The sequence below is a fragment of the Pongo pygmaeus genome, chromosome 17 (assembly GCF_028885625.2).
Source record: "Pongo pygmaeus isolate AG05252 chromosome 17, NHGRI_mPonPyg2-v2.0_pri, whole genome shotgun sequence".
Classification (NCBI taxonomy): Eukaryota; Metazoa; Chordata; class Mammalia; order Primates; family Hominidae; genus Pongo; species Pongo pygmaeus.
The window spans coordinates 68325431-68340509 of NC_072390.2; the positions used below are offsets into that span (position 1 = coordinate 68325431).

Below are 15079 nucleotides of genomic sequence, written 5' to 3' on the forward strand. Positions count from 1 at the left end.
GAATATATTTTCACCTGTTGACTTCTTTTTGAGTTGCCTGGCAATACCTTCCTCTGCTATTAATACCTTTTACCTAACCAGAAACAGATAGAATGTCATATGTTTAAACTTTGTCTTAGTCCATTTCTGCTGCTATTAAAAATTACCTCAGATTTGGGGTAACTTATAAACAACAGAAATTTATTGCTCACAGTTTTGGAGGCTAGGAAGTCCAAGATCAAGGTGCCAGCAGACTGGGAGTCTGCTGAAGGCTCATTCTCTGCTTCACAGTTGATGCCTTCCAGCTGTGTTCTCCCATGGTGTTTGGAAAGGGTGAGCAAGCTCCCTCAGGCTTTTTCTAAAATAAGGACACTAATCCCATTTATGAGGCCACCTCTGTCATGACCTAATTATCTCCCAAAGCCTCCACCTCTTAATGCCTCCCTAACAGGGATTTGGTTTCAACATAAGAATTTTGGAAGGACACAAGCATTCAGACCATAGCAAGCTTCCCGGGATGCTTTTTCCAGGCTACACACAGCTTCCTATTGTCTCTTAGACTCCTCATTTTCCTTTATTTAAATAACATCACTGTCCCTGGTAGTTATTTGACTTTCAGACACTTGTTTTAACTAACACCTTGCTCTGGCAGTCCCTAACATACCCAACAGGTAGTTTACAAAGCACACAGGGCTGGCTGCGGTGGCTCATGCCTGTAATCCCAACACTTTGGGAGGCCGAGGCAGGCAGATGACAAGGTCAGGAAAACGAGACCATCCTGGCTAACACAGTGAAACCCTATCTCTACTAAAAATACAAAAAATTATCCGGGAGTGGTGGCACGCACCTGTAGTCCCAGCTACTCGGGAGGCTGAGGTGGCAGGAGAATCGCTCCAACCCAGGAGGTGGAGGTTGCAGTGAGCCGAGATCACACCACTACACTACAGCCTGGGCAACAGAGCGAGGCTCCATCTCAAAAAAAAAAAAAAAAAAAGGAAGGTGAGATGAGGGACTTGTTGAGGCAGAAAACAGACCCCAGGCCATGCTCCATAAAATGGGTATAGGTAACAATAATTCCCTCCTCCCAACTTTGCAATTTCATTAGCTCACTCTCGTGCTCCAAATTTTATCTTAAATTTCAACAATATGCCAAAAACATTATATGTATTCAAGCAGTCAGTCAAGAAATGCAACTAAGCCCCCAGTGAGTGCAGGGCACTTGCAATGAGCTATGGGCACAAACCGAAGGACAGACCACTGCAGGACCAATACACCAAAAGGGCTAATTGCCCGGGTGGACAAAGCAGAAATATACACCCCAGGAAGATGAGAGCGGATGAGAAAATCCCTAGAGATATATAGGAGGGTAAAAAAAAAGGAAGTTGCTGAAATTGTTTGGGAGAAACATAATTGTTGTATTTTATACCCTGAGATACAGAGCTTCTAACTTTGGAGTTCATGTAGGAAATTAGCATTGTCCCCTTTAGAATCATCCAACAGAGCCAATTTTAAGAAGCTATTTCTACAAGGATTTTCACATTGAAATTCATTCCCAGTCAAGGGAATACTATCTATACTGGTACAGGACAGTACTTTTTGAAGAGACATACTGCCAGAAAATTAAAGAAGGAATTGGTATGAATGAATGAGAAAGAGAAATTAACCTGTAGGTTTCAACCGCTACTGAGCAGTGGTTATGAGGCTTAAAGTTTGGGCAAATGTAAGCCACAGACACAAAACTATGTACTCTCTTAAACTGCGTGTCCAAAAGGACTCCAGTATTGGGAAGAATTGCCAGATATTGCAATTAAAAATATAAAGAGGCCCAGTAACATTTAAATTATTTCTGTGAGTAATAGATAAAGAAAAATTATACAAGGGATTGCCATCTCAATTTACATATGCATCCCAAGGTATACATGAATAAGCAACTAGAAATAATTCTAACCTAATTGGGCCTCCTGTATTTTTAATTGTGAAATCTGGAAATCCCAATTTCAGATCAAATTCAAAAGTTTGTTGTTGACTATTTGAAGTTGCTATTCAAATTAAAATAAATTTTTGGTTGAAAAGAAATCGCAGCCCACATTTGACGTGAACATATAAGTCAACAATCACTTTCCTTTTCAAAGGTGTCAGATGTTAGATGAAGAGAAAGAGAAATCCACATCATTGTGTTCATTTTTGTTTTACCATTTAAGATTCCTCGTGAGAAAAATGACCAAAATAAAATTTGACCTAGTAAACATTATCTCACAGGAGAAAGTCATGAAGATTAAATAGACGAATGCCATTCAGTAGCTTTGAAGCAGTTTAGATGCATTATTGACATTACTTCTTCCCAATTTTCTGCATCACTTAATGATGTTTTAGGGATTTCATGCTAAATGAATGAGATGAATAACGTATCTGAAATATTTCTAGATTCCCTACTGGAATAACAACTTATTGCAGGCTGTCTGGCTGATTAAGGTGAACTGATAACTTCAGAGAGCCAGGGATGGTAGAGGCCAAAGTTCATGTGCTTCCTGTTCTATTTTGCTAGCAAATAAATGATGATAAACATATAATATAACTTTAGCCTTGGCTATTACAAGCAAATCAGCAAAGGCATCTGAAAACCCCAGATTTCTAATTAAATGTTTGCTAATGTCTTAAGCTTTAAAAAGGGAGTATGTTTTCCAAGTAGATGTGCAAGTGAGGCCCCTGAGTAATAAAACTCCAATTGCATCTCACCCTTATAAAGTGGGCTACATCAAAACATTTAACATCTGAGTTTTTAAATCTTGTATACAATAAAATTTCATACATCTCCCCTTAGAGTGACAGAATTATACAGGTCTCCTAGCTCCCTCTACACTTGCTGGATTAATTCTTCAAAGCATTGTAATAGAATAATGGCTTACTGTCAGGATACTCAAGCCAGTTGCAAATAAATTTAGACCTCGCTAATCATTTACTTTCTCTTACAGCATGCCACTCTTAAAAATATACTCTTGGAATTCAAATAAAGAAAAACAAAGCTATAGTTCATGTTTACTCCTGTAGTTGGAAGCCCTTAATTAAATTGTAGAACTGGAAGAGACTTCCTAAATTATTTTCCGATGGCAGGTAGAATCAAAGCTAATATGTGGTAATGTGGTAGTATTTTTCTTTTATGATACATTCAATTTTAGATTATGGTCCACATTCTTAATGCAGAAAAAATCTTCAATATCTGAGAATGTGTTTTGTAGTTTATATTTGTATAAATGACAGAAACTATGAAAATTACTTCAACATAATCCTCCCTTTCTGATTAGAGAAGATAAAATGGCAATTTCCTTTTTTCTATAGCTCTACCTATAATTTGTAAAATCAGTGTAATAAGTTTGATTAAAAGATCTATAAACCTCATAATAGTATTTTATTGACCTCAGCCTTTAAAGACAAAGTTAAACTTGACAAGTTTTAAAACTTTGGCACATCAATGTTAATAAAAAAAGATCAACATTATTAATTTTTAAATACTCAGAATCATATTAAGTGCTCTATAAAATTTGTCAGAAAAAAAGGAAGCAGTTTTCTCTCTATTTTTGCAAATCTATTTTATATTTTTTAGAATTCAATAACATTTTGACCAATGTAAATAAACTATACATAAAACTCTTTCCACACTTCTATAAAATGATCATTCCAAGGTTGGTAACTATTAGAAGACACCCAACGCTATACTCAGCAGAAATCTTAATGCAGAAGAAAAGATACAGAAATAAAATTTTACAGCTTTTTTTCCAGATGAAAAGAAAAGATAACTAGAGCAATCTGAGGTCCTAGGTTCTAGTTCAGTGATTACAAGAGACTGCTCACCTATCATCCACCCATTATCTTTATCCCAAAGGATTTTTAAAAGTCCTAGTCTAAACCCAGATTCTAGACCTGACTTTGTGGAGCTTAGAGCTGTGTGACAAATCAGGTCACTTAAACTCTAAATCTCAGTTTTCATCTGGACCTAGAAAGTGTTAAGCTAGAGTAGCACTTCTGAACCTCACCAGCATTAACATGTAAGATTGGATTTTTCTTTGTTGTGGGCACATGTCCTGTTCAGGATGTTTAGCAGCATCTCTGGCCTTTACCCACTGAATACCAGTAATATCTTCTCTCCTCCGTGTTGTAACAATCCAAAATGTTTGTAGACATTGCCAAATTTCCCCCTTGGCAGGGAGGGAATCTTCCCAGTTGGAAACCACTGAGCTAGATTAGCATACCCTATAGGTTGCTCCAGGGTACCTGGGTCCTCTTGAGAAGCTCTGAGAAAATAAATAAATAAAGTGTCCCATTGTCAAATAAGCATCAGGAAAGTGGTATGGCACCTCACTGCCCTTTTGCCAAGCCTTTGTCTTCTGTTTGAAAAAGTAGAGGTTTTAACCTTGACAGTGCTTCTCTGCTCAGTCTTAACCTCTTGATTTTGGTGATCTCATCCTTTCCATGGATCGAAATTCCATCCATGTGCCAACTCCCAAATATATATCATTAATGCAGAGAGAGATCAATGTTCTGGCTGTTTCCTTAACAATTATCATGAGATCTCCACCCCGACATATTCAAGACTGAACTTTTGCTCTTCCCTCTTTGAGCCTTCCCTTTCACCCTTTCCCTCATCTCAGACACGAGGACTACTACTTAGGCTTGAACCTGATTCTCTCATTCTTTCCTCCCCCATATCCAACCGGTGTTGTGCTCATTTACTTTCAAACTGTATTGTGTAACTGGACACTTTGCCTGATTGTAATTGCCACTGTCTCAGGTCAAGCTATCATCATCTCTCATTTGGAGAACTTCAATAACCTCTTAGCTGATCTCCATGCTTCCACCACGGACCCCTCTCCACACAGCAGCCAGAGTGGTCTTCTTAAAACAAATCACGTCTGTTTCTGGCTTGCTGAAACCCGTTAGAGGGTCTGTGATTGCATTTAAGATAACTGAATGTAATCTACAGACTCAGTAAAACTGGGTCCTGTTTCTCTGTCTAGCCTTCTCTTATGCCATTATCCCTTTTGCTGGCTGTGTTCCAGGCACATGGGCTGCTCTCAGTTCCGTTTAAAGGAGTAGGAGCTGATGCTTAGCAATAACTCATGCTTCAGCCTGTTGCTTTCATAATGAGTCCTTTCATGAGCCCCCACCAACAGCCATACATTCTCATTGTTATACCTCTCTACATGAACCTTTCTACTTTTCTTTTTAGTACTAGTTATAATTGTAATTTTATACAGGCATCCATCCTTTTATTGTGCTTCACATTATTGTGCTTCACAGATACTGCAGTTTTTCCAAATTGAAGGTTTGTGCTAACCTTGCATCGTGCAAGACTATTGGCAACACTTTTCTAACAGCTTGTGCTCGCTTCTTGTCTCTATGTGACATTTTGGTAATTTTTCTAATATTTCAAACTTTTAAATTATTATTATATCTGCTATGATGGTCTGTGATCAGTGATCTTTGACATTACTATTGTAATTGCTTTGGGGTACCACAAACTGCACCCATATAAGATGGTGATCTTAACTGATAAATTGTTGTGTGTTCCAACTGCCCCACCAACCAGCCTGTCTCTCTCCCCCTTTTGGGGCTTCTCTGTTCTCTGAGCACAACACTGTTGAAATTAGGCGAATAACCCTACAAGGCTTCTAAGTGTCCGGGTGGAAGGAAGAGTCACATATCTCTCACTTTAAAATTCAAAAGCTGGAAATGATTAGGCTTAGTGATGAAGACATGCCAAAAGTCAAGACAGGCTGAGAGCTAGATCTCTTATGCCAAACCAAGTTGTGAATACAAAGGAAAAGTTCTTGAAGGAAATTCAAAGTGCTATTCCAGTGAACCCATGAATGATAAGAAAGCAAAACAGCCTTATTGCTGACACGAAGAAAGTTTTTGCAGTCTGGATAAAAGATACAACCAGCAACAACATTCCCTTCAGTCAAAGCTTTATCCAGAGCAAAGCCCTAAGTCTCTTCAATTCTGTGAAGATTTATGGAGATGAGAAGCTGCAGAAGAAGAATTGGAAGGTGGCAGAAGTTGATTCATGTGGTTTAAGAACAGAAGCTGTCTCTATAACAGAAAAGTGCAAAGTGCAACAGCAAGTATTGATATAGAAGCTGCAGGAAGTTATCCAGAAGATCTAGCTAAGATAATTGATGAAGGTGGCTACACTAAACAAGAGATTTTCAACACAGACAAAATAACCATATATTGGAAGCAGATGCCATTTAGGACTTTCATAGCTAGAGAGAGGTCAATAGCTGGCTTCAGAGTTTCAAAGGACAGGCTGACTCTCTAGTCAGGGTATAGTGCAGATGGATTTTAAGTTGAAACCAATGCTTATTTACTATTCTGAAAATCCTAGGGCCCTTAAGAATTATGCTAAATCTACTCTGCCTGTACCCTATAAATGGTAAAACAAAGTCTAGATAACTACACATCTGTTTACAGCATGGTTTACTAAACATTTTAAGCCCACTGTTGAGACCTATTGTTTAGAAAAAAAGATTCCTTTCAAAATATTACTGCACGTTGGCAATGCTCCTAGTCACCCAAGAGCTCTGATGGAAATGTACAAGAGATTAATGCTGTTTTCATGCCTGCTAACACAACATCCATTCTGCATCCCATGGATCAATGAGTCATGCTGACTTTCAAGTCTTATTATTTAAGAAAGATATTTCATAGATATGTCTTCCAGCTACCATAAAGTGTGATTTCCTCTGATGGATCTGGGCAAAGTAAATTGAAAACATTTTGGAAAGGATTCACCACTCCAGATGCCATTAAGAACATTTGTGGTTCATGGGAAAAAGTCAAAATATTAACACTAACAGCAATTTGGAATAGACTCCAATAAGGAGTAGATTCCAATCCTTACAAATGATTTTGAGAGGCTCACGACTTCAGTGGAGGAAGTAACTGTGATCAAAATCCCAGTAACTGTGATCAAAATAGCAAGAGAACCAGAATGATAAGAGGAGCCTTGAAGAAGTGACTGAACTACTGCAATCTCATGATAAAATTTTAACAGATGAGGAGTTGTTTCCTATGGAGGAGCAAAGAAAGTGATTCATTGAGATGAAATCTACTGCTAGTGAAGATGTTGTGAATATTTTTGAAGTGACAATGAAAGATTTATAATATTGTGTAAGCTTAGTTGATAAAGCAGTGGTAGGGGTTGAGAAAATTGACTCCAATTATAGAAGAATTTCTCCTATGGGTAAAATGCTATCAAATACATCCCATGCTACGGAGAAAGATTTCTTAAAAGGAATGGTCAATTGATTTAGCAAACTTTATTGTTTTCTTATTTTAAGAGATTGCCACAGGCTGGGCATGGTGGCTTACGCCTATAATCCCAGCATTTTGGGAAGCCAAGTTGGGCAGACCATTTGAGATCAGGAGTTTGAGACCAGCCTGTCCAACATGGTGAAACACTATCTATACTGAAAATACAAAAAGGAACCTGAAGCAAGAGAATCTCTTGAACCCAGGATGCGGAGATTGCAATGAGCTGAGATCACACCACTGCACTCCAGCCTGAGCGACAGAGCAAGAGTCTGTCTCAAGAAAAGAAAAAGAAAAAAGAGAGATTGCCACAGCCACCCCACCCTTCAGCAATTCCCACCCTCATCACTCAGCAGCCATCAACATAAAGGCAAGAGCCTCCATGAGCAAAAGGTCTGTGACTCGCTGAAGGTTCAGATGATCCTTAGCATTTTTTAGAAATGAAGTATTTTTAAATTAAGGTGTGCCATTTTTAGATGTAATGCTATTGCACACTGAATAGACTACAGTATAGTGTAAACTTTTATATGCACTGGAAGACCAAAAAATTAGTGCAACTTGCTTTATTCCAGTGTGTGGAACCAAACCCACAGTATGATACTTGCTTTATTCCAGTGTGTGGAATCAAACCCACAATATTTCTGCAGTATGCCTATATTTATTTCTCTCATGATTTGTTGAACACCTACATTTTTTAGTAGACTTCAAGTTCCATGAGGTCCATAATCACGCTTCTTTTGGTTACAACATTGTATCTCCAACATCTAACTGGATCTTCAATACGTATTTATGGAATAATTGAATCTGTTTTCTACCATCCCTGCCCCACCCCTCCTGGCAATTAACAATTCACATCAGCATGCTAAATATCCAAATTTTTTTAAAAATAAATATGTTCTGAAACTTAGTTGTCTAAGGAACTGTACCCCCATAATGCTGATAAATATCTTATTTTAGGGAACAATGGGCTAAATTATCTGTGAGTTGTCTTCCAGCTGATTGATTACAGCATCTTATTTCAGGGGGAAATACTTTGAAACGATCAAGGCCGTATGAACTTTGGTTCAAATTCAAATGCTTAGAAAATTATTAAGACATATGTAGAGCTCAAAGTGTTCTAATAATTATAAAGCCATTATCAGGGTAAACTGCAATTGTAGGAGTGAAGTTCAACCCCCAAGTATACACTTTCATTGGACCTCTTTCCTTCCTCGGAAGTGAACTTGTCATTCTTATGTTCACATTGTTTGCCTATGATATTATGTAGCTATTGGGGCACAGCCATTACAGCCATTGTGCCAAGGGGACCAGGTCCTCAAAGTAGGAGCCAGGGCTCTTAGAGTCAATATCTAGCTTTCTTTTCAATGATAATTAAGTACTCAGAGCTCTGGTCTATCAATGAGCTTGCTGCAGAGTGTTTATGAGAGCAAAATATGATAAGAAATATAAAACATTTTTGATAGTCTATAAAATTTTTATAAAAACAAAAGTTATTTCAATGAACCAATTTTTTAATATTTAATAGGTCTTTATAAAATATATGTATTTGCTTTATTAAATTTAGAAGGAAAAGGCTGAAACATTTTATCATGATCAAACATCATGAAAATAAAAAATAAATGGAATGCCCATGAGATTGTAAAAAATGTGACACCCTTCTTACTAATTTTAATGGAACACATCTAGGTCTTGATTACTCAGACACTGGATACCCACACTATTATGCTAACAGCAGAGACAGATATGTTATGATACAAGTTTTTTTTTCCTTTAAACTGGGAACATTACATAGGATAAAATACATTGGATGGACCTGGTGGTTCATGCCTGTAATCCCAGCACTTTGGGAGGGCGAGGTAGGAGGGTTGCTTGAGGCCAGGAGTTTGAGACCAGCCTGGGCAACATAGGAAGACCCTGTCTCTACAAAAAAAAAAAAAAAAACACTTAAAAATTTTCCAGGGATGGTGGCATGCACCTGTAGTCCTAGCTACTAGGGAAACTGAGGTGGGAGAATTGCTTGAGCCTAAGAGTTCAAGGCTACAGTGAGCTATGATTGTGCCACTGCACTCCAGCAGTAGTCACAGAGTGAGACCCTGTTTCTAAAACAGGAAAAAAACACATTGAGCCACATCATAATGTCTAATGAGTGCCAACTTTGTGCCAGGGCTTGTAGTCACTGTGGTGCAACCATTATCTCATGATGAAATCATCACAGTGCCCTGTAGGATATTTGCAAGTCTTTGAATGACTTCATGCAGCTTCCCCACTGAAGCCAGAAAGGGGGCAATGTCACTTGCCCCTTCTGGAGCCAGCCTGTCTCCCAGATCTCCTAACTACACTAATCTAGGTTTGGGAGGTCTAAAATTTGTTTCTAATTTGTAGCAGTCTTTTGATGTATTAAGATATAGATCCTCATTACTTGCAGAATCTGAATTTGTGAATTTACCTGCATGCTACAATTTATTTGTAACCCCCAGATCAATACTCACAGTGCTTTCATGGCCATTCATTGGATGCGTGCAGGGCTGCAAAAATTTTGGGTTGCCCAATGCTCATGTCACCACCTAAGATAGAAAAAAAGGTACTGTCTGTCTTCTTGTTTCAGCCCCCTTACTATAAGAAAGTGACCCTTTTGTGGTATGTTTCTGCGAATTTTTCCATTTTTTTCTTTTTGTTGGTGACTTCACTGTTTAAAATGGTCCCCAAATGTAGTGCTGAAGTGCCTTCTAGGTTCCTAAACACAATAAGGGTGTGGTGTGACTTACAGAGAAAATATGTTCTCTCTACAAATTTTGAAAAGCTTTGCTCAGGCATTAGTTATAGTGCTATTGGATGTTTCAGTATTAATGAATCGACATTATATATTAAATAAGATGTCTTTAAACAGAAACACACAAAAAACAAAGTGTATATTAATTGGTTGATAAAACAGTGTGAACAGAGGCTCACAGGAAGCTAACCTTGTGTTACCTCTAGAAGTAATCATTCAGTATTCACTAATTAGCATTTGTGGCAACTTTGTAGAACACAACTCCTGCAAATAACAAGAATTGGCTGCAACTAAAGACACCATTGCACTTGACTTTTTTAATTGCCTGCTTGATGTCAGGTAATCTGATTATTCAGCCTTTGATTTCAGATTGAGTGATTAACGAAAGACCTTGAATACCAAATTTTAAACTGATGGGAACTTTTATGAGGAAGTCGTAAAGGCCTGCAATCAAAGATTTGTAATGGGAGTCCTCATGAACCCCGACTCTCCCAGGCAAATGACATCAATATAATCTCACTGGTACTCAGCAGAATTCAGAGTTATTTTTTTTGACTTGGAATATGATGTCTTCCAGGGTGAAAAGAAAGAAATAGAAGTCGAAATTTGAGTAATTTCAGTTTACCATGCTTTTAAAAATGTTGACGAGGTGTACTGTTATGTATGATTCAAGCTAAGTTTGTCAGAAACAGTGAATTGTTAAATTTAAGCCATGCTTATAAAAATCTATGAGATCCCTATCTTCCCTGTAAGTTCTCACATAAAAGGTTAATTTATTCCAATCTATTAACTTATTAAGTACAAAAAGGGCATATTGAGATACTACTGTAAAATAACTTTTTAAATAATAAGTAAAACTGTGAAAAAAGGGAGTTTTGACCTTTCATTTCTTGCTTCATTCTTTTATGGTAAGTGTAAAAATTACTTCAAGGAAATCCTATTTCTTTCATTTGTAATCATAATTTTTTAACAGAAAGTGCTATTATTTAAAAACTTTTGATGAGTTTTTTCCTCCAAGAGTCAACTTATATTAGAAGTACTTCTGTTTCCAATGATAATGAATGAGCTATAATTTATTTAAGTTTTGATGACTTTTTTTTTTTTTTTTTTTTTTACAAAAGCAATGATTCTTAGGCAACTTGTCAAAAGACGTCATTTCAATTTTGAGGCAAGTACTGGGTTATTATATTAAATTGTGAGAATAGGTTAATTTAGCTATCACAATGAGTATTTGTATTAGTACGTTCTTACACTGCTAATAAAGACATAGCTGAGACTGGGTAATTTATAAAGGAAAGAGGTTTAATTGACTCACAGTTCAGCATGGCTTGGGATGCTTCAGGAAACATACAATCATGGTGGAAGTGGAAGCAAACACATCCTTCCTCACATGGAGAAGGACAGCAAGGAGAAATGCTGAGCAAAAGTGGAGAAAGGACCTTATAAAACCATCAGATCTTGTTGTGAGAACTCACTATCACAAGACCAGCATGCGGGTAAACACCCCCATGATTAAATTAGCTCCCACTGGGTCCCTTCTGGGACACATGGGGATTATGGGAACTACAATTCAAGATGAGATTTAGGTGGGGTTGCAGCCAAATCACATCAGTATTATTCCTAAAAATGTGGTGGCTCACACCTGCAATCCCAGCACTTTGGGAGGCTGAGACTGGCAGATCCCCTGAAGTAAGGCGTTCAAGACCAGCCTGGTCAACATGGCAAAACTCGTCTCTACTAAAAATACAAAAATTAGTGTGGTGGCACATGCCTGTAATCCCAGATACTTGGGAGGCTGAGGCAAGAGAATCGCTTGAACCCAGAAGGCAGAGGTTGTCGTGAGCCGAGATCATGCCACTGCACTCCAGCATGGGTGATAGAGCAAGACTCTGTCTCAAAAAAAAAAAAAAAAAAAAAATCCTTTACAGTCTGGAAGTCCACACCATAAGTCCCAAATGCTATTGTAGATTATAAATGTAGGCAACATTTTATTTATTGCGTTAGTCATGTAATTTTATTATAAGCATTTCCTCTGTATCAGGTGCTGAGATGGTTGTTGTACATGTATTTTATCTAATTCTGTCAGTAACTGCACACAATAAGTATTACATTCTTTATACAGATGGAGGCACTGAGGTACAGAAGGTCTAAATATTTTGCTCAAGATGTATAGAAAATTAATATAGGTTATTAACGAAAAATAATCAAATTTAGGTATAGGAAAACATACAAACTCCTTGCTTTTTGATACTTTCTAAATTATTTGTAAATAATATAACCTAACATTTAATTTTTAATAAATGTGTAACTTGTAATGACAAACATGACTGACATAGAACAGAGTATTTCTAATTGAATTATCATTGACTGAGGGCTTAAGAAAGCTATGTCAAGGGTCATTAGTCATTCTTATTTAGCAAGCAACTCATCACAGATGTCTTATTATTCTGTTATTTTCCACCTACATATTTTCTGCCACGAGGTACTGATGCAATGCAGGAAAACATTTGTGTTAGGACTTTGTGGCACTCTTTTGAACCCGGTGGTTGCTTTTAGGTGGGATTCATACACCTTTGACAGGTTGAAAATTAAATTGCTTTATAGATGGCATCTTCAAAGGAATGGTGGTAAATTGTGAGTGATTGGTATCAAGCAGTTTGTCTTTTACAGCATCAAATAAATAGTGTTTCCTCATAAACCATAGCCTCTCTGGTTCTTGTCACTCAGGAGTTCTTATGGTACAAAGTAGCATCTCTTCTCCTCTCCTTACCTTCCACTCAATAGGAAAGCATAATCTTATTTTTATTGAGATATATCTTACGTGCCATAAACTCACCCTTTGAAAATGTACAATTCAGCGGTGTTCACTGTATTCATAAGCTTGGGCTGCCATCACTGCTGTTTAGTTCCAGAACATTGTCATCATCCCAAAAGTATACCCTGTATCTGTTAGCTATTCCTCCCCATTCACCCCTCTTTCCATCCACTGGAAAACACCAATCTACTTTCTGTCTCTCTAGATTTACCTATTCTGGATATTTCATATAAATGGAATCATATAATATATGTCCTTTTGTGTCTGGCTTCTTTCATTTAGCATGGTGTTTGCATAGTTTATCCATATTATAGTAGGTATTAGTGCTTCATTTCTTTTTATGCCTGGGTAATATTCCATCATAGGGGATATATATACACACATATATATACATATATATATATGCACACAGACACACACACACACACATACATATATATACATACATACATACATACATACACACACACACACACACACACACACCACATTTGTTTATTCATTTGTCAGTCCATAGACATGTAGCTTGTTTCTACTTTTGGCTATTCTGAACAGTGCTACTATGAACGTTTCTCTATAAGGTTTTTTGTGCAGACATAGGTTTTCATTTATATTGTGTAAATAGGTGTTTCCTCTCATTTTTTCATTGCTTCCCTCAAACTCCCATCACCACCCCTAAGTTCAGAAAAGCCCAGAACATTAGGAACTTTGTATACCCCGAGAGAGCTTGGTAAAACTTCTGCCACATCTTCCTAAACCTGAACTCCATTTTCCTGTCTTTTCCCAGAGCCGCCAATTGGACAAATGCACCCCCCGCACGGCAGTGTCACTCCTCAGAAGAACAGTAACCTGCTTGTGATCATTGTGGTCACCGTTGGTGTCATCACAGTGCTGGTAGTGGTCATCGTGGCTGTGATTTGCACCCGACGCTCTTCAGCCCAGCAGAGAAAGTAGGTAACAGCTGGTTCCCAAGAGGAAAGAAGTCATTGTCTTTCGGGGTTACATTTTTGATGGTCTTCTTCCTGTGTTCTTTCATAATTCACCCCATGTCCTTACTTCCCGGCCCTGGCAAAACCTTGCGTTTTGTCTATTCCAGACCTATCATTAAGTGAGTGAGGGCTAGACTTACAGATATGATAACAAGCAAAATCCATCTGGGACCCACTTATATTTCTGTTTGCTTTTACTTCTCTGACCACTTCTCATTTTCAAGTGAGCGCAAGTGTTCCTTAGGTAACACCTAGAGAATAGACTCCACCATGCCCCTGCTTCTGGCCTTCCCTGAAATCATGTACATGAGATTTGAGAAATGTGTTTCTCTGTGTCCACTTATTTACCACTTTTTACAAGGAGCCCTGTAAGCAGTTAATCAATGCTTGTTGGAGAGATGACTAAATATAGAATGCCAGACTCTGTACAGTTACAATCCTGTTGGTGCTTAGTTTGGAGGCAGTAGTTAAGAAAGAAGAGAGTTCTGAGATTCAAAATGGTTTATTTTCTGTGGTTAATTGTCAGAAATTAAAAGTGTTGAGGGCTTTAAGAATATTTTCATATTATGCAGCTTTAGGTTCTAGCACATGCAGAGAATGATACATCAAAGTACAAAGTTTAAAATGGAAAAGTGATTTTTATTCAGCCTATATCCTTGCAGCAACACCCTGTAACTGGCCAGTTAGTCTGTGTCAGCCAGTGCTGGGAGTCAGCAATAATCTCGCAGCCATTCTCTGCCTCTTTGACTTTCTAGTCCTTTTAAAATTCAGCCTGATGTGTCTTTTTCAGCTACACTCTCTCACCGAGTTGACTATCTTAGGCTCTTCCATGAGTTTTTGGTTTTGGTTTTAGGTTTTTCCGTTGGCCTCAGGCATGACATTACCTCTGAAAGCCTGAAGTATGGGTTCATAGGTGGCTGGTTTGAAAACTGTATACTTTACACTTTGCTAGAAAAGATTCTCCAGCAAATAATGTTTCCCTTCTATTGCTAATAGCTCGCTCTCACTCGCTCTCTCTCTCTCTCCATCTCTCTCTCTCTCTCTTTCTTTAAGTCCTATAATTCTATTTGTAGATCTCTAGTTTACTTTCCAGCACTCTGAAGTGATGTGTTTAGAAAGAGAACAGGGGAAGATATACATACTGAAAAATGTAACATGGGGTGTAGATGCAGGCTTTGTATTTAATTTATTTCTATGGCAGGACAAATTTTCTATCCA

The 15079-nt window shown here is 37.8% G+C and overlaps 1 protein-coding gene across 5 annotated transcripts in view; it reads left to right on the plus strand.

Moving 5' to 3' along the window:
• DCC (DCC netrin 1 receptor) overlaps nucleotides 1-15079 on the plus strand; it is a 1213980-nt gene that overhangs the window by 1122084 nt on the left and 76817 nt on the right. For all 5 annotated transcript variants that reach the window (XM_063653694.1, XM_054461350.2, XM_063653695.1 and 2 more), the window contains exon 23: nucleotides 13660-13822. In XM_063653694.1, coding sequence (XP_063509764.1) covers nucleotides 13660-13822 — 163 coding nt within the window. The remainder of the gene's footprint in view (nucleotides 1-13659; nucleotides 13823-15079) is intronic.